The following is a 26,682-nucleotide window of genomic DNA, read 5'->3' as shown; positions in this document are numbered from 1 at the left end:
GATCACCCCCTAGCATCCCCAGACTAATTGTCTTGTGGAGAGGTTAACCTCTACACTAAAGACCATGCTATGGGCAATTGCAGATCAATTCAGCAGAGGGTGGGACAAATATTTGCCCCATGTACTATTTGCATACAGAGAGATACCCCAGGAATCTACAGGTTTTTCACCCTTTGAGTTGCTGTATGGGCATAGGGTGAGGTGGCCTTTAGATTTGATTCGTAATGAGTGTGAGGGTGAGTGCACATCCCTCTGTTGTGGCATATGTCCTAAACCTAAGGACAAAGCTTAGGGAACTCATGAGCTTGGCCCAGGAGAATGTGGCAGGGGCCCCACAGCAGAAAAAGGTCTGGTATGACAGGAATGCTCAAGCATGAGAGTATGTTGTGGGACAGCAGGTTATAGTGTTCATTCCTATCAGACACAATAAGAGCCTTTGAAGTGGTACAGAGGGTCAGTGATATTAATTATAAGGTAAACCTGATAGGCAGGAGGCAGGGGCACAAATTGTACTATGTTAACATAATGAAGCCTCAGCATGACAGAGAGGTCCTGGGCAGACTGCAAAGGGCAGGGTTGACCATTAAGCCCAGTAAGTGTCAGGTGGGTAGGGCAGAGGTCTCTTACCTGGGACATAGAGTGAGGAGTGATAAGGTTAGGCCAGAACTTGCTAAGGTGAAGCTTTTCAGGCATGGTCTGCCCCTGTTACCAAAAAGCAAGTGAGGACATTCTTGGGAACAGCGAGGTACTATAGAAAGTCCATTCCTAATTATAGTACAATAGCTGCTCCCCTCACAGACCTGACAAGGGAAAACAGGCCTGATAAGGTTTGGGAGGACCCTCTGTATTAGCCAGTCCAGATTAATGTAATGCCAATGCAGATGCATTCTCAATACAGAATATAGGATAATGTGTTCCCAGACAGGTCCATTTCTCTCAGGCTATGTTTTTCCAGGGTCACTTGAAAAACTTGCTTGAGTCTTCAAGGGGGGGGTGAGGGAGACACAGTACATTGTGATGTGTTGCCAGCTGTACCAGGAGTAGTAAGACAATGCATGTGTGGCATATGCCAGCATGGCTGGCTGACATTTTCTAAATAATCTTATGTCATTTGCCTGTTGATTTGCATGCATGTTTGTGTTGAGGAATGTGTTTGTGGGGATTGCTTGTGTTAAAAATGCTGCAACAGAATCTTAACAGAGTTCTGAATGTGTATTGTGTCAGAGTCAGGTGACTGGATGTGATGTAATTCTAAACCCAGCTGAAGGATGGAACTGGCAGCAGCAGTTTGTTGTTTGTTTTGTTTTTCTTTGGAATCTGGTATAAAAGATCAATGTCAGTTATCACAGTTCAGTAGTTCAACTGTTAGTTGTACAGTTCAGTCAAGTGTGTAGTATCTCATCTTGCCTAGTGGAAGTGAGCATCTCAGCAGTACATCTTGCCTTGTGAGACTAAATGAGTTAACTAGGGACAGTTTCTCTTTAGTTCAGTTAGGAAAAGTGCAGTGAGATTAGTTTAGTATCATTTCTTTTTCTGCATCTGTGAGTTTCTATCCAACTGTGTTATTTTTATTTTTCCTGTGACTGAAAACTTTGATGTTTATTGTAACTAAATATTAAGTATGCTCCTGTTTTCTATTTTATTATCCATTATTAACTATTTTTATACCTTTTCATTGTGGCTGGTCTTTACTGCTTTGGTCACATGCTACTATTTATATCAGTATTAATTTGACACAGTATAATTGGTTACCCTTTGTAAGAGCCTTAGAGTATCTAGCTGGTGGCAGCAATCCACCTTGTAGTCTGGAGAAAGTGTACACAGCTTTCACAGGTGTGTGTGTGTGTGTGTGTGTGTGTGTGTGTGTGTGTGTGTGTGTGTGTGTGTGTGTGTGTGTGTGTGTGTGTGTGTGTGTGTGTGTGTGTGTGTGTGTGTGTGTGTGTGTGTGTGTGTGTGAAAAGTCAGATATTCAAGTGTGTGTGTCAGATACTTTGAACTGGAACACAGTGCACCAAGGTGACTCTTGTTTGGGATCTGGATAAAGAGAGAGTCCAGTCCCAATGGAATGTATTCCCTGTGTGCTCTTGGGAGAGATTGTGCTTGATGCAGAAAGATGTCTTTGAAAATACTGTGTAAAACTTTTCCTGTTCTTAGTGACCGCCTCTCACCAGTGTCAGTGGTGAGGATTGAAGCTTCTTGAATACTGTCCTGGCTAAAGAGGGGTCGTCACAATGACAATAAAAGTAAGAAATGCATTTACATGGCTTTTTACACCAGCAAAGCTAACACTGTGAATGAATAGGTAGCAATTGGTACAAACAGTTTATGTCATTAAAGCTCCAACTTGTGTAATAGAATGTCATCAGATTTCATTCCATAGCTCTCAGTTTCTCTGCCTGAAAAAAAATGTTGCAGAAAAGATTTACACATAAAAGTGTATTAGTAGAGAAGACATACAGTCATCAGAAAAATGGGTTAAACCATAAATGAACATAAGGGGAGTGTGAGTTAAAGTTGTGTGGGGCAGTGCTCACTATTTTGGAAGAAATAGGTTCATAGATTAGTACTAAGCTAACTGCCCTTGCGAGCCATTTTAAGCCTAGCCAATAATCCTTTGTGAGACTCAAACCCTGCACCTTGTGTTTGCAAGGCAAACACCTTAACCATTAGGCCACCCTCCAAAGCCTTGCAAAATAAATTAATACAAGTCAGGCCAGCCTGCTATCACAACAATTAGATTGTCAGTTGCAGTGTGGAATGGTACCTTGGATTTTCAAACAAACCATTGTCAAGAGGGACTGTCTGGGGGACATGAAATAAGATGCTATCAGTGTATACTGCCATCCTGGTATGAATGAGTAGTCGTGTCATCAGAACTACTGACACAAACAGGTGAACTGGTGTAAAATGACAGAAACGCAGATGAGATTGCTGTACTGAATAAAGCACAGATGTGATAATGCATATTCTTACTGGAAGCTATGTCCTGAGAGAAACTGCTTCCTTTCAAAGCAACATGATTCAAGCAGAAAAGAAAACAGTAAAAGAAAAAGAATGCCAACTAAACCTGTACTTATATAAAGTGTCCTCTGCTGAGATAACAGACTGGTACATCTTTGACGTCAGAGTAGAACTAGCAAGTAGGCATGGTTTAAATACATGATTAGACTTAATGGATGAGAATATTATAGATGAAGCCAGTGACATTTAATACTAACATATGCTGGGTATATTTTGTTGGAGTTATATAGTTCACTGAATTAATACAATAGGTTTGAATCTGCTATGAGAAAATCTGTCTCCTTTATAACAAGCAAAAATTCACATGTTACTATATTACAGGTACCCTGTTTTTTTCACCTTTCAAGTATGAGACAGGAGTGCAAGGAAACCAGAACTGTATTACCCTGCACCAGTAAAAAAAAATCCTAAAAACAATACAACACTGGACAGGGCAGAATGAGAAATATATAGGTAGTATATATAATAATAAGATGCAATGACTAGACCCAAACTGATAAAGACTACAGTGCAAGACAAAGTTAAACATAAGGGTGAGAGCAACATATGACTGAAGAAGTGGGAAAGGGAGAATGTTCTTCCTTATTCTAATTTTCAGAAAACCTTTGAAGTGTTCTGTTACTTCCTAGGACCAGTTAACAGGTCAGATTTTGAATCACAGCAGACCATTTTGGCTACTTCCCACAGGTTTGAATTACCTAATGTGGAGGCTCTTAGTGGTCATTTTGTAAGGTGGGCTCCTGGATGTCTATCATCAGGGTTACAGGTGACATGTTTTTCTACAACTAGGCTGGAGACAGAGTACTTGGTGCTGACAGATATGTTATTCCTCTGACCTCCACCAGTGGTCCCTCAAGTACATTGCCCAAATCCTCCTATGGAGGTCACATTCTCTACCACTCTCACCCTAGCCAGTTCCTTGATGATCCAGTGCAGTTTCTGAACCAGGGTCACCTGCATCACATGTCAAAATGCAGCTGATGTCCCACTGAGCCAACCTGAAGATATATTATGTTCTTATTCTGAGGGGGGGAGGGCAAAATAAAAAGAAATTTGGAAGGAAATTGGAAACTTTGAGGTGGTAATCTAGTAAGACAGGCATTCAAGTCAGCTAGAAGCAAGTCAGAGACATATTTGCGTATGTTAACCAATAGGATAATACTTAATAAGCAGTAAGCTGGAATGTTGAACCTAATTACCAAAAGCAGCTGACCCTTCCCTAGTCTTTCCTGAGTTGTTTTAAATTCTTTGGTACTATATAATTCCACTACCTTCAGTGATACGACTTTCCACTACGTAATCACCCAGTCAGTGAAAAAAAGTACTTCCTCTGGACAACAAGGAAATTCGGATGAACTTGAAAGGCAACAGTCTACATTCATCAACAAAGTGATAAGTGAGCTTGTATGCCTTTAGCTCTCACTTGTGAAATGATTATGCTGAATCAATGTATAGGATTTGAGAAACTGTTCAACTAATATTGAAGGGCAGTGGTTACTTGGCTGAAGAAGAAGACTGTAGCCAGCAGAGAATACTGAAAATTGGACTACAACAACAAAACTGCAACATCTGTACTTATTTGGTTAGTGGCACTAAGTATAAATGCATACACTAGTTTGTGTAAAAGAAAGCTAGTTTGGTGGATGGCCCAAAAACATCCAAACAATAAGATGAAGTTACAGAATAAAGACGATGAATAAAACAGATTTAAAAATGTATGGCAAGACATAAAGACACACATTACGAAAGTAGATGCTACAGATTGCACAGGGTAGACCAATATGCTGGCTAAAATATATTTAAGTTTTGCAAAGTAAAACAATATAGTAACCAGTGCATTGGCACAAAATATCTAGGGTGCAAATAAAGCAACAGCAACAAATTCTGTCATGCAAAGGTTGTAATTAGCTGTTAATATAAGAACAAAATGAAACTATGGAGAACTAATATGAAATAGGTTGCAAAAACAGTTTTTAAATAATAACTAAAAATCAGGCAGGTTAAAAGAAGAAAAAAAAAACGCTTTCAAAAGTGATTATGATAAAAGCAAAACAAAAAGAGAGTAAAGAGAAATGGAAGTAATTGTGTATAAACAGTATAAAGTTTATGAAAAGATGAAACAATGTCAGAAGAAGATAAAGAGGGCAAAACATGGAGTAAAAAAATTTAATATAGCATCAAGAATGAATAATGTGATATTACAAATGTTTACAATGATAGCAGTGAGGGTTAACTTATCATTGGAGAGAGAGTGAATATGCATCAGAGGGTATTGTTATGGCATCAAATAGGGTTAACACATCATTTGGGGTGACTAATACAGCAACTAGGAAGCTTTAACATGGCATTACAGAGGTTTAAATGAAATCAGGTTGTGCTAATATTGTATCAGTGAATGTTAATATTTAACACAACACCCAGGATAGGCAAAGGAGCACCCATCGGAGGAAAGAAGAATTTTACATTGATTTGATAAAGACGTTGAATGAGATAGATTATTACAGTAACCATCTGTTTCCTCACACTTTCCTCCAACACTGCAGTTCTAAATGGTTAACAGAAAGACATTTGCAAGTAATTAAGATACAGATTTTGCAAAAGCCACTAGCAAATACTTGTTGAAACTAAGTTCCAAATTTTTAACACCTTTATTAAATTATCCCTAACAACTTTATTAAATTATCCCTCAAGTCATGGGCACAAATACATTAGTGGAAAAGGAAAAATATACTAACATTTTTTCAATTACATATATTTTATATATATATATATATATATATATATATATATATATATAGTCTATATCATATGTCCGAACGCTCACATGTCCGAATGCCGAAACTTTGAACTGGGAAGTTCGAAGTCTAAAAATGACGAAGCCGCAGAACATCGAATTCTTTCCCAGGGAAAGAATTCGATGGGCTGGTTCCGTGGCTTTGCTCTTTCCTCCACTGTGGTGCGATTTCATAATTGGTGTATTTAAGTAGGGTGTGCGTGTGTGGGGGGGTGTGGGGCAAAGACCCCCGACATTAGAAACAGTATTTGGTGTTCGTGTGTTTCCATGTTTTATATTGGAACAGAGATTTTTTTTTTCCTGGGAAAAAATTGCTGTTCTGAGTGTTCAGAGTATTTAGTTTTCAAATTTTTTGGGTTCGATATTTACATAGTCGAAGTTTTGACACTTTGACTATGTGATATAGATCGTGTGTGTGTGTGTGTGTGTGTGTGTGTGTGTGTGTGTGTGTGTGTGTGTGTGTGTGTGTGTGTGTGTGTGTGTGTGTGTGTGTGTGTGTATTTCTTTATAACTGTAACTTAGTCCAACATTACATTAATTGCTCATTTCCTGCCTTCCTTTAAACCTCATGCCTTCTCCTGAACATTATTATGCATGTATATTGTTCCCACAAATTCCTTTTATTTGTATGTAATTTGCTTCTTCCCTTTTCTAAAGATTCCTCTTCCAGTTCTTTTACCTCTTTTTACAATGCTCAGTACTTTAAATTCAGTTAGTTTAAATTCTGATTTCCATTTTCTAGTGATTTATTTTTTAGCAGCCAACAGAATTAAATTTAATAAGGCATTATTATCTCTAGGCAATTCAGATCCCATTTCCCAGTGCAAAAGAATAATTTCATTAGTTGCAGCCATTTGCTCCCCCAATATTTCTGACAGAATACTCTTTAGGGAATTTTTAAAATCTAAACTCTGCCAACTCATTACACTGCCAAAAGCATGTTTCCACTTACCTTTTTCTTCCCCGTTACACCTCTTATTATTTACCTGAGGAAAGATTATTTGAAGTCTGCTTGGGATATAAAAATATGGACACATCTTGAGTTGCTGAAGGTAATTTCAGTGAACGGAAACAGATATATCAACTCTAAGGTCACACAACAGTGGAGAAAAAAAGCAAACTCTACTGTTGGTAAAAGTAGTTCGATGAACAGCACTCAGTCATTTTGTGTTTGCTGAAACTACATTCAGCCACACGACAGATGATATAAAAATAGCAATGCAAATGCTTCGAAGTAAAAATCCTAAACCTTCTGGACTTTGTTGCTTATTTGGGAGCCATACAAATGTCCTCCCATTGTTCCCTTGTAAACTGCTTTTCCAGTGCCTCTTCCCAATATCTTCTAACCTGCTCTGAATTGATTCTTATACATAAAATACTGCAGATGGTGCACAGTTGTAGTGTTACCTCAACACAGTGACTCCTGCTTCACAACTTATCAGAATGGCACAGTGTGGGCTCTACAACACCAATAGTGTTGTGCTGGGCAAGAATCTGTCTCAAACACATTTAGGCATTGCAAGCACAGAAACATTTTGGACAGTTAATGACTGATCTAAGTTTCCTTTTGGGGAGAATGTTGTTTGTCTTTTGACATTTTCCCGGTAAGGGGTCGCCACAGCGGAACTCCGGTCTGCTAATGATTGGCAGTAAATTTTTTACGAAACGCCAAGGTGGCAGCTCAATGCCCAACCTTCAACAAAGGCATGCCCATTTACGCACGCATGTCTTTCGAACGCTACCCAACCGCGGGGAGGACGTGCAGACTCCACACAGAAGGCACTCCCAAGCCAAGCTGAGAATCGAACGGGAGAACCTCTTGCTGTGAGGTAACAATGCTACCGCTGTACCACCGCGGAATGTGTTTCTTAAATTCCTTGTTTTGAATCTCATAAAAACTCGAAAAAGTAAACCACATTGCTTTCATATTTATGTACTTTTATTCTCTTTCTAACTATGAAAAATAAAGCCGTAGAACTTTTAGTCAACTTTGTCTTTCGGAAAAGAAACATGTCCTGACTTCAAAGGTATATCAGTAAACCAGGAATACACTCCAGCATTGTTTCATTAAGAAAGGTTGAAATGGAATCAGTGAAGGTTAACATGGCACAAAGGCATTTAAACAATTTTGCTTTAAAATAACAGTTTAAGTTGTATGTTTTTTCCTCCACCTCCTCCTCTGCCTCTACCATGTCCACAGAAGTGATGTATGGTTTGCTACAAATAACAAAAAGTAGAGGTAAATTTAATGGAAAGGACATGCTATAATTTACCTTGTTCATTAAGTTCATATTGCTGTATTATTCTTCTGGAATTTTCTAAAGTGGCATTCTCCTGTTGATCTTTCAAGAATTCCATCAACTCTTCAGCTGAAAGGATAAGGTCCTCACCAGAGTAACGTTTAAAAATCTCTTCTAGCTCTTTACGGCGTAACAGCATGGTGCAAAACTCCTCAATCTCCTGCCCTTCCAACGTTTTTGAATTTGATGTGTCACATTTCTAGTAGGAAATTGAAAAACTCATGGTACATACATAGCAAATGCAGCAAAATTATGTTGATTAAAGTAATACAGCTTATATTTTGTTACTGTAATTCTAATGTCATAACATCCTATGTTCCTTCCTAAAGAATGGTGGGCCTTCAATTGTTCTGGTAACTTCAGAACTGGTTAGCTGAAAACAAAAATTGCAGATGGAAGAACTGTCTTGTCATAAGCTACTGAGAGGTCTCATATGATATGGCAATATGGTTATTCCCTTATGGCAGACATTTATCATATCATGCTGTGGCTACGGAATAAGGTCACCCTGCTCACTACTGAAAGAATTAGAGCAGTGGTCATAATAAGGCCAGCCTGTAGTGTAACATAATAAAACTTGCTAGTCATACAAAGAAGTGGTATTTGGTACCTGAGGTGAACAAATTAATGATTATACATGCTGTTTGTGCTGGGGGGAAATCACAGAATTGTTTTTATTAATTTGTTGAGCAGGTATGTGAACTGGTTCTTAGATAATTTTCAGCCAAAGATGGTATATTTGTTAAGGATGTGTGATCCTATGTATAATATGGGAAGGCAGAATGCTGCAGCAAACCACTAAATATCTGGACTCTTAGAGATACTGCTGTCATTTCCATAAGGTGGCAAGAGTAATACTGTGTTCACTTTGATGGCCACATCAAGACAGGCACACCAAGCTGAACCAAAGTGCTGCAAAAGGTCCAAAAAATGGTTCAGATAACTAGATAATAAAATAAATAAATAAATAAATAAATAAATAAATAAATATTAATGGGGCCCACTGTCATGGAGTGGGCATGTACTGTAAAACTATTGTACCTGCAAATATTCTATCATGATCAGTTTACTACCCATGGTAAGCAAAACAAATAAATAAACAAATAAATAAATAAATAAATAAAAGTAGGAAGACAGGAAGGAACACAAGCATGAGCTGGAAGAGGAGGAAGGAGGAAAGTTTTAAAAATGACATCAGAAAACATTAATTCACAGAGGGGGTGGTTGACTCCAAAAATGGAGTGCTGGAGGGGATGGGGAAAAAGAAGTTATGTACTCACCATAACGTTCCATGTTTGTTGTCCTTGATCTCACATTCCTTCTTGCTGTTTGGGTTCGTATACTATAGCTCGAGAGCTTTTACTGGCTCGAGGCTAACCCCTATTCCAGCATGCCTAGCGGTAGTTACCCAGATCTCGTTTGTGATAACCCAGTACTAAACCATACAAATAGAAAAGAGAGATACTCTATTCTACATAACAGGTGACAACTGCATATAAAGGTGTAACCCCATCCGCAAGAGTAAGAAGGGGAGAGTAGGACTAACCAAAAGGCATGGTAAAGAGGAAACCCAGCCAGTATAACCAATAAAAACAAGGGATTCCTCTCGATCCAAAGGAGGGTGGGATGCAAGAAGGAAGGCGATATCAAGGACAACAAACATGGAACGTTATGGTGAGTACATAACTTCTTTATGTTATGTTGTCCATATCTCGCCTTCATTCTTGCTGTTTGGGACAGCATCCCCAGCACCTGATTCTTGGGTGGCTTACTGGAAAAAACTCTTCAGGACCATGGAACCAAAGGATGCCCTGTTTTGGGAGGCCACATCTACTTTGTAATGAGTGATAAAGGTATGAGGATTAGCCCATGTAGCTGCTGCACAGATTGAATCCAAAGGCAGTCTGGCTTGAAAAGCAATAGAGGTAGCCAAAGCCCTTGTTGAGTGTCCTTTAATTTTTCCTGGAAGTTTTTGTTTATGCAAATCATAGACATATTTTATAGTGTCTGAAAGCCATTTAGATAGAGTCACCTTTGAGACTGCACAATCTTTCTTATTGTCTGCAAAGGATATGAACAATTGGTCAGATTTTCTGAAGTCCTTGGTCCTGTGTAAATAGAGCAAAGCAGATCCACAACCTGGAAGCTGGCTCTGGAAGTTCAGAATAAAAAGTTGATGAAATGCTGATATTCCTTCTTCCGCAAGGCAGAAAATGAAAGGCTGCAACTCCTCTAGGAGATTGTTGTTTGTTATTAAAGCAAGAAAGTTTTATATAAGTTGCAGCCTTTCATTTTCTGCCTTGCGGAAGAAGGAATATCAGCATTTCATCAACTTTTATTCTGAGCCAGCTTCCAGGTTGTGGATCTGCTTTGCTTTATTGGTGCTTTTCACTAGTTCTTGGTTTCCTGTGTAAATAGAAACAGAACTGTCTACTGTCTGTTTATACTCTGCCTTGTTGCCATGATTGGGGAAGAACACAGGAAGCTCTATGGATTGATTCAAACTGTAGTCAGAACATACCTTGGGTAAGAAAGAGAGGTTGGTTCTGAGAGAAACCAGATCTTTATGGAAAAACAAGTATGGAGGACGAATAAGATAAGGCCTGTAATTCTGAAACCCTTCTGGCTGAGGTAATTGCAACCAAGAAAAGGGTCCTCTAAGTCAGAAATTTGGGCGGACAAGAAGCAGATGGTTCAAAGGGGGGAAGAATCAGAGCGTCTAAAACTAAATTTAGATCTGGGGGGGTTCTCTTATTGGAGGTCTTAAGAGGGTAGTTCCTTTTAGGAATGCCTTGCATAGCCTATGGGATATGATATTGGACCCCCATTTCTCCCATATGGAAATTAGAAAATGGCAGCTAACTGAACTCGGATAGTAGCTGCAGCATGCCTGCCCAGCAAGAGAACTTCTTCCATTAACTAGTATAAAGTTTCCTAGTAGTGGGCTTATGGGAGGAAATCAAAATGTGTTGAACTGCTGGAGAAACATTGGGAAGCCTGGCTAAGACTGGAAGTGGAGAAACCAGGCTGTGTCCCCAACTGATGCATCAAAAGATCTGGCACTGGGTCCAGGATCCAAGGCTCCCCTTGCATGTGAGGCCAAAGGAGTGGGAACCACATCTGGCGAGGCCAGTAAGGGGCAATGAGGATTAGCTTGCAACCCAATGACTGTGCTTTCTGAAGAACCTTGGGGATCAGTGGAAAAGGTGGAAAGGTGTAAAGCAGTCCCAGGGGTCAATCGTGAACAAGTGCGTTCCTGGGTGACTGTCCCAGTGGTGGGACTAAGGCAAAGTAGCTGCTGCATTTGTTGTTGAGGTGGGTGGCAAACAGACTGCAGTATGGCTGGCCCCATTTCCAAAAAAATCAAGTCCGCAACTTCCTGTTTCAGGGACCACTCGTGAGGCATCATGATATCCCGGCTGAGCTTGTCCACTATCATGTTGGATTTCCCCCAAGATGTGCATTGCAACCAGAAAGCATTGGGAAGACATCACCCATTGCCAAACTCGTAGAGCCTCTCGACACAAGGGGTAATAGCTGGTTTCACCCTGTTTGTTGATGTGCCACACTACCGAAATACTGTCCATCTGAATTGCTATAGTCTCTGTAGGTAGAGAGTCCTGAAGTGCTTGCAATGCCAGAAGCACCGCTCTCATCTCCAGGACATTGATGTGCAAGTGGTACTCATGCTCCTGCCAAGTCCCTTGCACAGTCTGTCACAGATAATGTCCCCCCTAACCTATCTGGGAAGCATCCATGATCACTGTGGCTACAGGTTGGGGGGTAGAAATGACCTGTCTATTGTTACCATAGGGGAGTGAAGCCACCACTCCAAATCCGTGATCAGAATCTGATGTGACATGGGGAAATCCTGGAATGACCATTGTGCAAATAGGAGCCACTGTAGAATTCTCATGTGGAAGTGAGCCATAGGGACCAGAGTGACTGCCGCTGCCAGAGAACCCAGGACCTTGAGGATAAATCTTGCCTGGATACTCTTTTGTGTGAACAGCATTGCAACTTGGTGATGGATTGTTAATAATCTTTCTTGAGGCAGCTTTGATATCATGGCCCTTGTGTCAAAATCTGCCCCTATAAAGATAATATATTGACAAGGCAACAAGGCAGACTTTTCATAGTTTATGGTGATCCCTAGTTGAGAACAAGAGTGAATTGTGGATTCCCTTGCCTTGATTAGTTGATGCTCGGTGGTGGCAGTAAGGAGCCACTCGTCTAGATATGGAAACACCCGGAATCCTAGACATCTCAGGTGAGCCATAACTACTGCCATGCATTTGGTGAACACCCTCTGGGCTGTGGTGAGACCAATGGGCAGAGCTCTGAACTGATAGTGACTGGCTCCCAGCCGGAAGTGTAGATATCTCCTTGACTGTCTGTCCATTTTTATGTGGGAGTACACATCCTGGAGATTGATAGAGCACATCCAATTGTCCTGTCCCAGAAAGGGAAGAATGGACTGCAGTGTTACCATCCAGAACTTTGTTTTCTTGACTGATTTGTTCAGCTTGCTGAGATCTAATATGGGTCTCCAGTGCCCTGTTTTCTTTGGAACTAAAAAGAACCTTGAGTAAGTTCTGGATCTGATTTGGTCTGTGGGGACTTCCTGGATGACTCTTTTTCTTAGCAACCTTTGAACCTCTAGGTTTGCTTGATCCCGAAGACTGAGTGGAACATCTGGAATAGAGTGTTGTCTTTTTGACAGGGGAAGTTGAGAGAAGGGGATATTGTAACCTCCGGATATTATCGATAGCACCCATGTGTCTTCTGTGATTGTCTTCCAGGCTTTTGGGTACAAGGATAATCTTCCCCCTGACTGTCTCTGGAGTGGGACAGTCAGGCCTCCCTTCAGGAGTGCTGGAAGGGCCTACCAGAGAAGGTATCTCTGTCGCCCTGATTCTGCAGACCCCCTTGCCACAAGATTGGTGTCTTCCTTTGTTATTTCCCCTCTCTGCCCTGGGAAAAAATCTCCATGTGTGTCAGGCAAAGCTCCCTAAGATTTCTGTAACCACATTTTTCTGCACTTCTGGACTTTAGGGTAAGGCCTAGATGGAGCAGAAAAACATACTCCCACAGCAGAGATAGTTTTGCCATCTTGTTCACATCTGGTAAGAGTTTTTTTACCTGAGTCCCGAACAAGGATAAGCCGTCAAAGGGGGCATTGGTAAAGAAAGACTTGAAGGGCTCCACAAAATGACAAAGGTGCATCCAGTAGTGTCTGCGTAAGGCTACCCCTGTGCCTGCCACCCTGCTTGCCCCATCGACTGCGTAAGAAATTAGCCGCATGGAGGAATTAACCTCTGAAGTCAGGGTTGCAAGCTGAGAAGCCACCTTGTCCAAGGCTCCCGCAGCTGTAGGATCCTGTAAGGTATCTCCTAACTCTTTGAGAAGATCTCTTTCAATACTTGTAAAGTGGGACAAATAGTTCAGCGACCTGAGTGTAAAGGTCACTGAAGAAAACATATGCTTCCCGTATCTGTCCATCGTACGAGACTCTTTATTTGGTGGATGGAGAGATGAAGTAGTTTCCGCTAATTCCTTCTTGGTGGCTGCTGCCACCACCACCATAGCATCAACAGGAACACCCTTGGATAAGAAGTGTCTATCTTCAGGGGCTGTTATGAATTTATTGGCCCTCCGCAGAACTGGTTCCATCATGTCTGGAGAGCTCCATGCCTTTCGACTCATTACATGCAATAGTGGGTAGAAAGGAGGAGATACCAAGAGGAGGAGGGTCGAGAACTGAATGCATCCAGGTACACTGACTCGTCTTCAGAAGGGGTAACGGACTTCCAGTCACCCCTCTGTCTAAGGATCTCTAAGATGTCTGAAAAAGAGACATCTTCAGAGGGGGACCGTGGGGACCCTTCTGAGTCATCCAAGTCTGTGTCTGATGTCAAGAACTCAGGGGAGTCCACATGCTTGCTCTTGCAAGTCCTGTTTTGAGGGACCTCTTCTGAGGGTTGCTCAGGGGAGGTTTCAGAATAGGTGGTAACACTCAGTGGGGCATCCTGGAGCATGGGTTCCCTACGCTTGGGGCAGAGGGGAGGTTTGGAGGTGGACACCGGCACCAAAGGCAAAGGAGCCAATGGAGCTGAGGGTGGAGCTGTCTCAGCAGACAGCATACTCCTCATCACCTCAAAGGCATCGCGGTCCTGACCCTAAAGAATCTCTAGTTCCAAAGAAGCCGGAGACCTCCTCTGAACCAAGGGCGATGGCTCCCAGGCCGATATAGGAGCCAAGCTGACCTGCGCTGAAGCTCCAAGAGGGAGAGTAGGGTCAGACAAGGGTCCGATGCCGTTCCCCTTCTTGGAGTTGATAAGGGAGTGTCAGCTCCCAGATCCCTCGATAGAAGGGGTATCGAGGAGATCGGAGCGGTAGTCAGAACTGAAAGACTGGAGAAGGTCACCGGAACTGACGGTTCCACCACTATGATGTCCATGCACTCTGGCTCCAAACTCAGTGGAGTCAGGGAGGAATTGAGATAGGTGTTGGTTGGGTTGTTGGAACCATTTCCATCTGGCATGGGCCCAAAAGTATTTTAGCTAATGCCAGGGTCCTAAGAAGCCTCTTCACCACCCTCTCCACATCATCGTCCGAGAGGCTCCTGGATGATCGAGAGGAATGGGTTGAAGACCACTGACTGCCTGCCACAGATTGTAATAAAGAAGACTGTGGAGCAGACCGCACCGGTTCCAAGGCAGGAGACCTGGATCATTTGTGAGACCTTACTGGCTCTGAAACCACAGATGGAGCCGTAGGTGAGAGTGTCTTGTCAGAACTGACTGTTGGGTCCAACGTAGCTTGTAGCTTGCCCTTCTCTTTAGACGGATCAGAACTCAGAGCCAAAGAGGATGAAGGTTTGGATTTCTCCATTTTTTTGACTGGCTGAGTCCCCTCCATAGCAGCATCAAAGGGGCCCTTCAGTAAATCTCTTAAGATTAATTTGTTTTTTCTTTCCTGCAGGACTCATGAACTAAATGCATGGCAAATAGAACATGAATCCTGCAGGTGAACAGGTCCTAAACAGTACACACAACTCATGTGTCCATCCGTAAGGGACATCTTTTGACAGCACGAATCACACTTCTTGAAACCTGAAGGTTTTGATTCCTTGGCAGAATCTTTCAACATAATGTCAAACAGCAGTATCTAAGCTAGACAAAGACAAAGCAAAAGCAATACCAACAAGAAACAACTAGCCAATAACACAACTAGCCAATGACAGGCAAAAAAATCCCCCTTTGAGCCTCTAACTAAACTTGAAAGAAGGCAAGAAAAAAGAGAACCCTCTAAGTTTCAAAGAGGAGAAAGGCCAGAGAGAAAGACGGTTAGTCCCCAACAAACGCAAGTCACTCAGAAGGGATAGGAAAGGTAGAAAAAACAATGGTCAACTACTATTACAAGTTAGATAAGATAAGATAAATAAGAGATTTTCTTTCAAAAATACAACAAATAGAAAAACACTTAGCCTGAGCCAGTATTCGCAATCTTGGTGCTGCAAGTGACAAACGAGATCTGGGTAACTACCGCTAGGCATGCTGGGATAGGGGTTAGCCTCGAGCCAATAAATCCTTTCGAGCTATAGTATACGATCGAGTCAGAGCCAAAGATCGGCTCGGAACGCAAACAGCAAGAACAAAGACGAGATATGGACAACAAACATAACATCTATAGTTCTACACTGGAGTATAAAAACACATGACAATACTGGAAAAGGGTATTGCAGCTGCATAAGGCAACTTGCAACACATGGTCAGGTATGATGATGAATGATCTCCCACTGGTATCTAGATATGCTTAGAATTACTCTGTATTATTTGTTTTTCTAGCAATTAATTTTTAGAGCAAGGATGATGGTCCATTTAGACGGCAGTGCATTTTGGAACACTCGTATCCTCACCTTTGTGTACAGAGTATCAATCCAGCACAGGCTACTAGTAACCACTGACTATCTTCCAATGTATGCACAAGGCACTCTGATACAACATGTGCATAAACCATCACACAACAGTCAAACTATCATCTTACCTTACAATAACCAAAAAAAAACTTGCACGCGTACTCACATAAACACACACACACACACACACACACACACACACACACACACACACACACACACACACACACACACACACAAGACACTAAATATATTCCATTCCCAAGCCCTACATCTAAACCTAACCCATAGACATTCATCCACAGAGACTCCTACATTTAAATCAAAGCTTTTGGTATTTCCATAAGCTTCAACATTAAAATAAAACCCCATTTACCTGCATGCTAACACAGGACACACACCACAGTAAGACTTGAAGAGACAACTCTCATGTTCTTAAGTCGACAAATTTGGTTTTCAAATTAAGGTGAAAGCAATATACCCTACCAACCAGGTGTGCATTCAAAGAAACTGTATACTGCAGGTGCATATATAATATGTGAGGTCAATTCATTCAGTCAAACTGTCAATTCATAGAAAGATTTAAGTGTGATGGAAATTCATCAAATGCACTCCTTTTTTAAGTATGGGAGATTTCAAAAGAAGAAAGATCAAATGCATGTCAATAAGGTAAAGTGTGGTTTTGGGGTTTTAATGCAGAAACACAATATTCTGTACAATAATTACAATGCTTTCTTGTCATATTCAAACTTTTTAGTCAGTTAAGTTTAACAAATAATACATATCTAAATGTTTTGAACACTATTTCTAGAAGTCAGAACATACTTTATACATAGAAAAGCCTCTATTCTATACATAATTTGTTATAGTAAGAAATTGTTAATTTTTTTTTTCTTTTAAATAAGGAAATATTTTGGTTACAATCATTAAAGGTTTATGTGATTTCATTAATAACAAAGACTGTCAGTTTGGTCTTGATAAACAACTGTATTATTTGTACTCATATATATATATATATATATATATATATATATATATATGGGTTCACTACAGAAGACCGAACGCCCATATTACCGAAGCTCGGAATCCCGAGACCAGAGCACCAAAAGACCAGATGATGGCAAGACCAGAAGCGCGAATTTCATAATCCCGACGTTCGGAGATTTTGAGTTAGCACTTCTGGTGTTGCAGTTCAGGTAAGTATGTGTGTGTAAGTATGTTTGTGAGGGGCTTTAGAGTGTGTTGTGACCGTGGTGTGGGTGTGAGTTTGTCTTGTGTGTGTGTTTGTGCGATCTCGGAGTTAGAATATTAAAGTAGGGGTGTGGGGGGTGAAGCTTATTCGTTTGATTGTGGGGGAAGCTGTGTGTTTGTGTATGTGTGTACTGTATGTGTTTCAAACGTTCGAGGTTTTGAATTTCGCGCTTGTGGTCCGTCGGTCTTGTAGTCTTTTGGGTATTTGGTCTCGGGTGTATGGGCGTCGGTATTGTGGGTTTTCGGTAATGTGTATTGAACCCATATATATATATTTATATATATATATATATATATATATATATATATATATATATATATATGTGTGTGTGTGTGTGTGTGTGTGTGTGTGTGTGTGTGTGAGTGTGTGTGTTTGTATATGGGAGCACCTTAGATGATTGAATGAATGGAAAGTTGACTGTAAAAACATTCACAAATAAGGTTGAAAACAGCAACATTAATACAGTAGTGCACATAGTTAACCACACCACCACCTCTCGCACCAAACACTAACAAAAAATAAAAATCCGTCGCTGTACCATAAAGGGCTGTCCTCCAAGCTGTAGACCAAAAATCTGTCACCAGGTCAAGGATACATATAATGTTCGAAACACTTTGATAAATCCAAATAAACTGTGTTTATTAATCCAACAACGATAAAAACCACATAAACCACGAAAATAACATATAACAGTGATATAAAACGGTGATTAAGCGCGCTTTCGTCTTCACTGGTTAGACTTCATCAGAATCACATAATCACATAAAATTGAGTGCTTTAAATACCAAATCATAACAAAACACCATTGGTTAATTAGTTAATTGTTACTCCAGGCCATTTTGAACCAATTGGTACCTTTTAAGCTTTTTTTTGGCTTTTTTAACTTTCCACTTCATGAATAACCTATCTTGCATAACAATGGTTCACTTGATATGAACACCAAAGAACATGTAAATACATAAATATATAAATAATAATAATAATGTATATATATATATATATATATATATTATATATATTATAATTTAAAAAATCTAATACTTACTAATAAATATATAAATAAATATATAAATATAATTGTGTAAATATAATAGGAAGAAGATAAAAATGGTATTAAAAATGTATACAATATAATGTTAAAAATAATGTTGAAAATATATGTCTATAATAATGGAAATATACCCAATTATAGGCTAGAGGGTTTGGGTAAGAACAACATGTATTGAGTATTGGATGTTAGATGTTACTTGATGAATAATAACTTCATTTGGGGTTGTTTGCTAAAAGTTTCAGGGCTGGTTTGATGGAGAGGTGATCGTTCATCCCCATAGGACCGCAGGCGTCCAATTTCAGCTGCCAAATTAACTCTCTATATTCCAACAGGGATTCCCAGTCTCCTCCCCTATCCCCCTTTTTGACCTCCTCCAGTACCCAAAACTTAAAATTAGCTTTTTCACACGTGGTAGTGTGTATAAATAGGGTGTTGTTGTCATTCCTCCTACTAATGTCCCTCATGTGTTCATATATATGTTTTCTTAACTGACGTTCCGTTTTACCAACATAATATGCTCCACAGGCAAGACAGTAAGCAAGGTAAACAACGCCCTTACTGTAACAGGTAAAATACCCATTACACCTAATATTTCTCCCAATATCTTTCACGAATAGTTCCTTGTCTCCAGAAATGAAAGAGCACTGCCCACACCTACCACATCTGTGTGTTCTTGTCTTACATAACACCCCATTCCCTTTCAAGGGGTTTTTCCTTTCAAATAAGTCCTTAAAATTTAGATTTTTTCTAAAAGTGAATTTTAAGGGTTGCTGAAAAATCAATGAATTGTTATACATCCTTGAAAAGATTTTCCAAACCTCATGTATACCCCTTTGTATCCACTCACATCCCTTATGATACGTAAATATTAATCTCGGAATTTCATCTTTATCCATACCATTGTTTTTGGTTTTCCTAGTATTTACCACATCTAAATTGCCATTTAGGAGGGGTGGATAATGAGTATTACGTTTTTTCATCACCTCCCTTTTCACGTTTCTTACTAATTCAATGGGATATCCTCTTTCTCTAAATAAACCCTGTATTATATCCATTTCCTCCCTACATTCATTGTTGTCACTAGTCATCCTAGAGGCCCTGATCATTTGGCCCTTAATAATATTCCTTCTTAAGTATAAAGGATGATCGCTTTGAAAATGTACATAGGAATTGGAAAAACAACTTTTCCTAAAGACCTTCGATTTGTATTGCTTATCTTCTCTATTCTTAGTGATTGTAATATCAAGGTAATTAGCATAATCAATGTTATACTGATATGTAAATTCTAAAAAATTAGTGGTAGTATGTAAATATTGAATAAGTTCCTCAATCTGTGCAATATTACCATTCCATACAACAAATATATCATCCAAAAATCGAAAGTATTGTTTGATATATTTCCAAAATTGGGATTTAAATACAAATTCAAGTTCCCAATAAAGCATAATAATGTTTGCGTATATTGGGGCGCAGGCTGACCCCATTGCCACCCCCCCCCAATCTGATGGTAAATATCTCCCTGAAAATAAATAAAATTATTTTTTAGAACTACCTCAATATATTCTAATACTAATCTAAAATCAGTATTACTTAGAAATTTAAACTCAGTCAACATATGCTCAAACCATCTTAAACCAATGTTATGGGGTATTACCGAGAAAAGATCTTTAACATCAATAGTAATGAAACCATAACTGTCATCATAAGGAATATTGTTGAATTTTTCCAAAAAATCCCATGAATCTATTAATATATGGAGGTAGTCATGGTAAAAAGGTTTCAACTTGTTATCCACAAATATTGCTAAAGTCTGTGTCTTCGAGCACTGGGACGTCACTATGGGCCTAAGTGGAGGATTAAATACATCTTTATGTATCTTAGGGATCCCAAAAACCTCCGGAATTACCGGTTTGGGAACCCTAAGAAAATTATATAAATCAAGGTCTATAGACCCTTGAATCAAGTTGTCTTCCAGGTAAAAATCTATTTTCTTATACCAAATATTCATCTCATTCCTGGATGCAAGTTGGTATCTATTACCCTGATTCAAAATCTCGACCATCCTCCTTGTGTAGTCCCAGTGGTCCATCAAAACTACCCCGCCCCCCTTGTCAGGTTTCATAATTCTTACCCTCTCATTACTTTGTAACATTTTCAAAACCTTGACTTCTTCATCTGTTAAATTCTCATATTCCTTTGGTCCATCATATAATGAATAACCTTCCCTAACCATGTTTAAAATGCAAGTCTCAAAGTTAAAAATATCATGTTGTAGGGGGTGGGTTAATAATGCTTCTTCTTCTAAGCCCATTCCTTACGTCTGTTCCTTCATTTTGAAATATGGTCTTCAAATTTAGTTTCCTGGTAAATAATTTGATATCCAATAAAATGTTTTCAATCCTAGGTTTGTGCACTGGTATAAAAGGAAACCCTTTGGAAAAAAGGTTAAAAAACTTGATTCAAGGGTCTATAGACCTTGATTTATATAATTTTCTTAGGGTTCCCAAACCGGTAATTCCGGAGGTTTTTGGGATCCCTAAGATACATAAAGATGTATTTAATCCTCCACTTAGGCCCATAGTGACGTCCCAGTGCTCGAAGACACAGACTTTAGCAATATTTGTGGATAACAAGTTGAAACCTTTTTACCATGACTACCCCCATATATTAATAGATTCATGGGATTTTTTGGAAAAATTCAACAATATTCCTTATGATGACAGTTATGGTTTCATTACTATTGATGTTAAAGATCTTTTCTCGGTAATACCCCATAACATTGGTTTAAGATGGTTTGAGCATATGCTGACTGAGTTTAAATTTCTAAGTAATACTGATTTTAGATTAGTATTAGAATATATTGAGGTAGTTCTAAAAAATAATTTTATTTATTTTCAGGGAGATATTTACCATCAGATTGGGGGGGTGGCAATGGGGTCAGCCTGCGCCTCAATATACGCAAACATTATTATGCTTTATTGGGAACTTGAATTTGTATTTAAATCCCAATTTTGGAAATATATCAAACAATACTTTCGATTTTTGGATGATATATTTATTGTATGGGATGGTAATATTGCACAGATTGAGGAACTTATTCAATATTTACATACTACTACTAATTTTTTAGAATTTACATATCAGTATAACATTGATTATGCTAATTACCTTGATATTACAATCACTAAGAATAGAGAAGATAAGCAATACAAATCGAAGGTCTTTAGAAAAAGTTGTTTTTCCAATTCCTATGTACATTTTCAAAGCGATCATCCTTTATACTTAAGAAGGAATATTATTAAGGGCCAAATGATCAGGGCCTCTAGGATGACTAGTGACAACAATGAATGTAGGGAGGAAATGGATATAATACAGGGTTTATTTAGAGAAAGATGATATCCCATTGAATTAGTACGAAACGTGAAAAGGGAGGTGATGAAAAAATGTAATACTCATTATCCACCCCTCCTAAATGGCAATTTAGACGTGGTAAATACTAGGAAAACCAAAAACAATGGTATGGATAAAGATGAAATTCCGAGATTAATATTTACGTATCATAAGGGATGTGAGTGGATACAAAGGGGTATACATGAGGTTTGGAAAATCTTTTCAAGGATGTGTAACACTTCATTGATTTTTCAGCAACCCTTAAAATTCACTTTTAGAAAAAATCTAAATTTTAAGGACTTATTTGAAAGGAAAAACCCCTTGAAAGGGCAGGTGTTATGTAAGACAGGAACACACAGATGTGGTAGGTGTGGGCAGTGCTCTTTCATTTCTGGAGACAAGGAACTATTCGTGAAAGGTATTGGGAGAAAAATTAGGTGTAATGGGTATTTTACCTGTTACAGTAAGGGCGTTGTTTACCTTGCTTACTGTCTTACCTGTGGAGCATATTATGTTGGTAAAGCACGTCAGTTAAGAAAACGTATATATGAACACATGAGGGACATTAGTAGGAGGAATGACAACAACGCCCTATTTAGACACACTACCACGTGTGAAAAAGCTAATTTTAAGTTTTGGGTACTGGAGGAGGTCAAAAAGGGTGATAGGGGAGGAGACTAGGAATCCCTGTTGGAATATAGAGAGTTAATTTGGCAGCTGAAATTGTACGCCTGCGGTCCTATGGGGATGAACGATCACCTCTCCATCAAACCAGCCCTGAAACTTTTAGCAAACAACCCCAAATTAAGTTATTATTCATCAAGTAACATCTAACATCCAATACTCAACACATGTTGTTCTTACCCAAACCCTCTAGCCTATAATCGGGTTTCTTTCCACTATTATAGACATATATTTTTAACATTATTTTTAACATTATATTGTATACATTTTTAACACCATTTTTATCTTCTTTCCATTATATTTATACAATTATATTTATATAATTATTTATATATTTATTAGTAAGTATTCAGATTTTTTAAATTATTATATATATATATATATATATATATATTATTATTATTTATATATTTATGTATTTACATGTTCTTTGGTGTTCATATCAAGTGAACCATTGTTATGCAAGATAGGTTATTCATGAAGTGGAAAGTTAAAAAAGCCAAAAAAAAGCTTAAAAGGTACCAATTGGTTCAAAATGGCCTGGAGTAACAATTAACTAATTAACCAATGGTGTTTTGTTATGATTTGGTATTTAAAGCACTCAATTTTATGTGATTATGTGATTCTGATGAAGTCTAACCAGTGAAGGCAGCGTGCTTAATCACCGTTTTATATCACTGTTATATGTTATTTTCGTGGTTTATGTGGTTTTTATCGTTGTTGGATTAATAAACACAGTTTATTTGGATTTATCAAAGTGTTTCGAACATTATATGTATCCTTACCAAAGAAAAATTGAACACCAACTGTAAAATAACAAGCTGAGCAAGCCAAAAAATACTCCCCACGCTGTAGAAGCACGGAAAAGTGCTAGATGAAACCAAACAGCATCAAAAAATGATGAATGCAGTACTGCAAAGGTAATAGGTAATAATCCAAACAGAATGTAATCCAAACAGAATTTATTGAAGCGCTTTTCGTCTGCTACCAGTGGCAAACTTCTTCAGAATAAAAAACAAGTTCAATCAAACCATTTTATACAAGTCACATGGTTAATTAATGACCTAATTAAATGCTCCTTAAGTTTTAAAAACCATTCTAAAAAAATACCAAAAAGTAAGAATTCAATTATAAAAGTTCAAACATAAAAATATCGCCATAAAAATATATAGGAATACAACAGTAAAAAATACACCATGATAAAAATGTCATAATAAAAATATATATGAGGAAACCTTTTGCATTTTCTTCTTGTAGTGTGCAAACAGTAAATTGTAACATAACTAAACAAGTGTGTTAGTTACTAGGCTAGGGTGTTACGCAGTATAAATAAGTCTATCTCTTAAGACTTAGCATACTAAGGAGACTGCCAATAGAGCAAGCCTCATTCAGACCAGGTGGGTGGTAGGATTCCAACCTAATTTGCCAGTAAAGCTCTAAGACTAAGAGCTTTACTGCAAATGCACCCCCTCTGTTGTCGTGGCCAACTTGGTCAATGCCAATGAATTTGAATAGGTGGTTTGGATGTTCTGAAACATGTTTGGCCAGTGCATTGGTAAGCTTACATTTCCTGATGGCGTACTGATGTTCATAGATTCTTTCCTTGAGTTTACGTTCAGTTTTGCCAACATAGTGGGCAGTACAATTTTGACATTGGGCTAAGTATACTAACATTTTTGAATTGCATGTGAATCTATGTTTTAGTTTATATTCACCCCTGTCAATGTTGAATCTTTTTGATTCTGTGATGTATCTACCGTAGTTGCAGTTGTGGCATCTAAACATCCCTGGTGTTCTGAATGGTAATTGTTTAGTTTCAAACCAGGATTTTAAATTCCTCCCTTTTTTGTAAGTTACTAAAGGTGAAGCACCTAATTTGGTGGATACAGTTGAATCCACACCAAACACTTGCCAATTCTTAAGAATGATAGACCACAAAAAATTACTGTCCACTGTAAACGTGGTAATAAATCTAGGAGTGTCAATCAAATCTGTCCTGTTAGTATCAACTTGTATGCTATCGTCACTAGTCATTGTAAACGGGACCTTGTTCTCTCCTACTCTAACTTTGAGTAGTGGCACAAATAACTTGTTGTTCCTTTTCATGTTAATCTCGTGTGTTAATTCATCAATTAACTGAATGGGGTACCCTCTACTTAGAAACATGGTTTTAAGTGTGTTGCATTCAACTGTAAAGTCTTCATCTTTACTGCTGATTCTGGCTGCTCTAACAAGCTGTCCCTTCACCACTGCACGTTTCTGTTTGTAAGGGTGGCAACTTGTAAAGTGAAGGAAGGTGTTAGAGTAAAGCGGTTTCCTATATATCTTTGATATGTAACAAGCCATGTCCTTTTAAAACTTAAGGAGCATTTAATTAGGTCATTAATTAACCATGTGACTTGTATAAAATGGTTTGATTGAACTTGTTTTTTATTCTGAAGAAGTTTGCCACTGGTAGCAGACGAAAAGCGCTTCAATAAATTCTGTTTGGATTACATTCTGTTTGGATTATTACCTATTACCTTTGCAGTACTGCATTCATCATTTTTTGATGCTGTTTGGTTTCATCTAGCACTTTTCCATGCTTCTACAGCGTGGGGAGTATTTTTTGGCTTGCTCAGCTTGTTATATTATATGTATCCTTGACCTGGTGACAGATTTTTGGTCTACAGCTTGGAGGACAGCCCTTTATGGTACAGCGACGGATTTTTATTTTTTGACAGTAGTGCACATAGGTTCATAGGTTCATACTAGGCTATCTGCCCTGGGGCAATTATAAGCCTAGCCCGATTCTGTATGGCTTATGCCACCCCTTGATTTGAGTATACTGTGCTCTTTTTAAGGTTTCGTTTACTGTGCCTCTGTCTAATAGTGACACGGGAGTAATCCCTGGGACAAACCTATGATCCCCCATCCACCTATCGAGATTCTTCTTGAAGAGATTCAGTGAGGTGCTCTGCCTCACATGAACTGGAATTCTATTCCAGAGTGAAGGGAGCCTCTGGGTTATGAACCTGTCCGTCCAGCAAGTTCTATTTATTTCTGTGCTGAGGTTCAAGTCCCTCGAGCGTGTGGCTCTAAGGGATTTAGATTTACTGAGGTGGAGCATGTCCATTAATTCTGGATTTGACATAGCTTTGTATGTCAGGCATAGATCGCCTCGAAATAGGCGGTATGCAACTGAGTAGAGCTGGAGTTTTTTTAACCGAGCAGCATATGTCATCTGTTTGAGACCCTTGATCCTCTTGGTGAGATACTTTTGGGGTCTTTCTAATTGCTGCAGGTGTCGGGTAAGGTACATCCCAAAAGGGGCATTGTATTCTATAATGGGCCTGATGAGGGATGAATAAAGGGGCACGATTACCTCTCTTGATCTAGATGTGAAACCCTTCGTGATGAGGTGGGCTATGTAGGTCTTTCTAACCACTTTGGCAATGTGGTTTTCAAAGAAGAGATTGCTATCAACTTGGGTCCCCAGGTCCCTAATAACTTTCTCTGTACTTAATGGGTTTCCGCCTATGTGGTAATTTGTGGGCACATTGTTTTTGCCAAAGGGTATGACTATACATTTTTTGGCATTTAGCTTTAAACCATGGTGCTGGCACCAGTTATCTGTCTCTGTGAGACCTTTTTGAAGGATGTTTGTGTCAGCTGGAGAGTCGATTATGGCACCCAGTTTGCAGTTGTCTGCGAACTTGGTGAGCCATAGTCCTCCCACGTTTGCCTGTACCTCGGAAAAGTATATACCGAACAAGAGTGGTCCCAGGACAGAACCCTGTGGGATGCCACTTGTGACCGGTTTCGAGTCTGACATGGCTCCAGCAACTCTCACTCTGTGGGTTCTGTCTTTGAGCCAGTTTGCGACCCATCTTGTGACATAGGGGTTTATATTTAAGCTGGATAGCTTATCTATGATGCCCGAGTGGGGTATTGTGTCAAATGCCTTTACAAGGTCCAGATAGGCTGTGTGGACTACCTTCCCTTCATCTATGGCTTTGGTGACGGGTTTCGAAGAAGTCAACCAGGTTCAAAAGGCAGGATCTGCCCTTGACAAAGCCGAACTGGGTAGGAACTAGTGTCTGTAGGTCCCCAATGTCTTTGTTTATGAGCTCCATGATGATCCTCTCCATAGCCTTGCAGACTAAGCTAGTCAGGCTTATGGGGCAATAGTTTCCAGGGTCCGTAGAGGCTCCACCTTTGTGGAGTGGGACCACTGTTGCTGTACGCCATTCTGTGGGCACATATCCTGTAGTGAGGCTGAGATTGTAT

At 39.2% G+C, this 26,682-nt stretch overlaps 1 protein-coding gene across 1 annotated transcript in view; it reads right to left on the bottom strand.

Annotated features, from left to right (window-relative positions):
• The window catches only part of PLCD3 (phospholipase C delta 3), an 851,201-nt gene that overhangs the window by 353,137 nt on the left and 471,382 nt on the right, over positions 1 to 26,682 (bottom strand). Inside the window, exon 5 of the mRNA XM_044055119.1 lies at positions 8,089 to 8,314. Coding sequence (XP_043911054.1) covers positions 8,089 to 8,314 — 226 coding nt within the window. The remainder of the gene's footprint in view (positions 1 to 8,088; positions 8,315 to 26,682) is intronic.

The sequence above is a fragment of the Protopterus annectens genome, chromosome 13.part0 (genome assembly GCF_019279795.1).
Source record: "Protopterus annectens isolate FY-2018-M chromosome 13.part0, PAN1.0, whole genome shotgun sequence".
NCBI classification, from domain to species: domain Eukaryota; kingdom Metazoa; phylum Chordata; order Ceratodontiformes; family Protopteridae; genus Protopterus; species Protopterus annectens.
The sequence above is the reverse complement of the archived record's forward strand: the minus strand, read 5'-3'. Positions and strand labels throughout refer to the sequence as shown.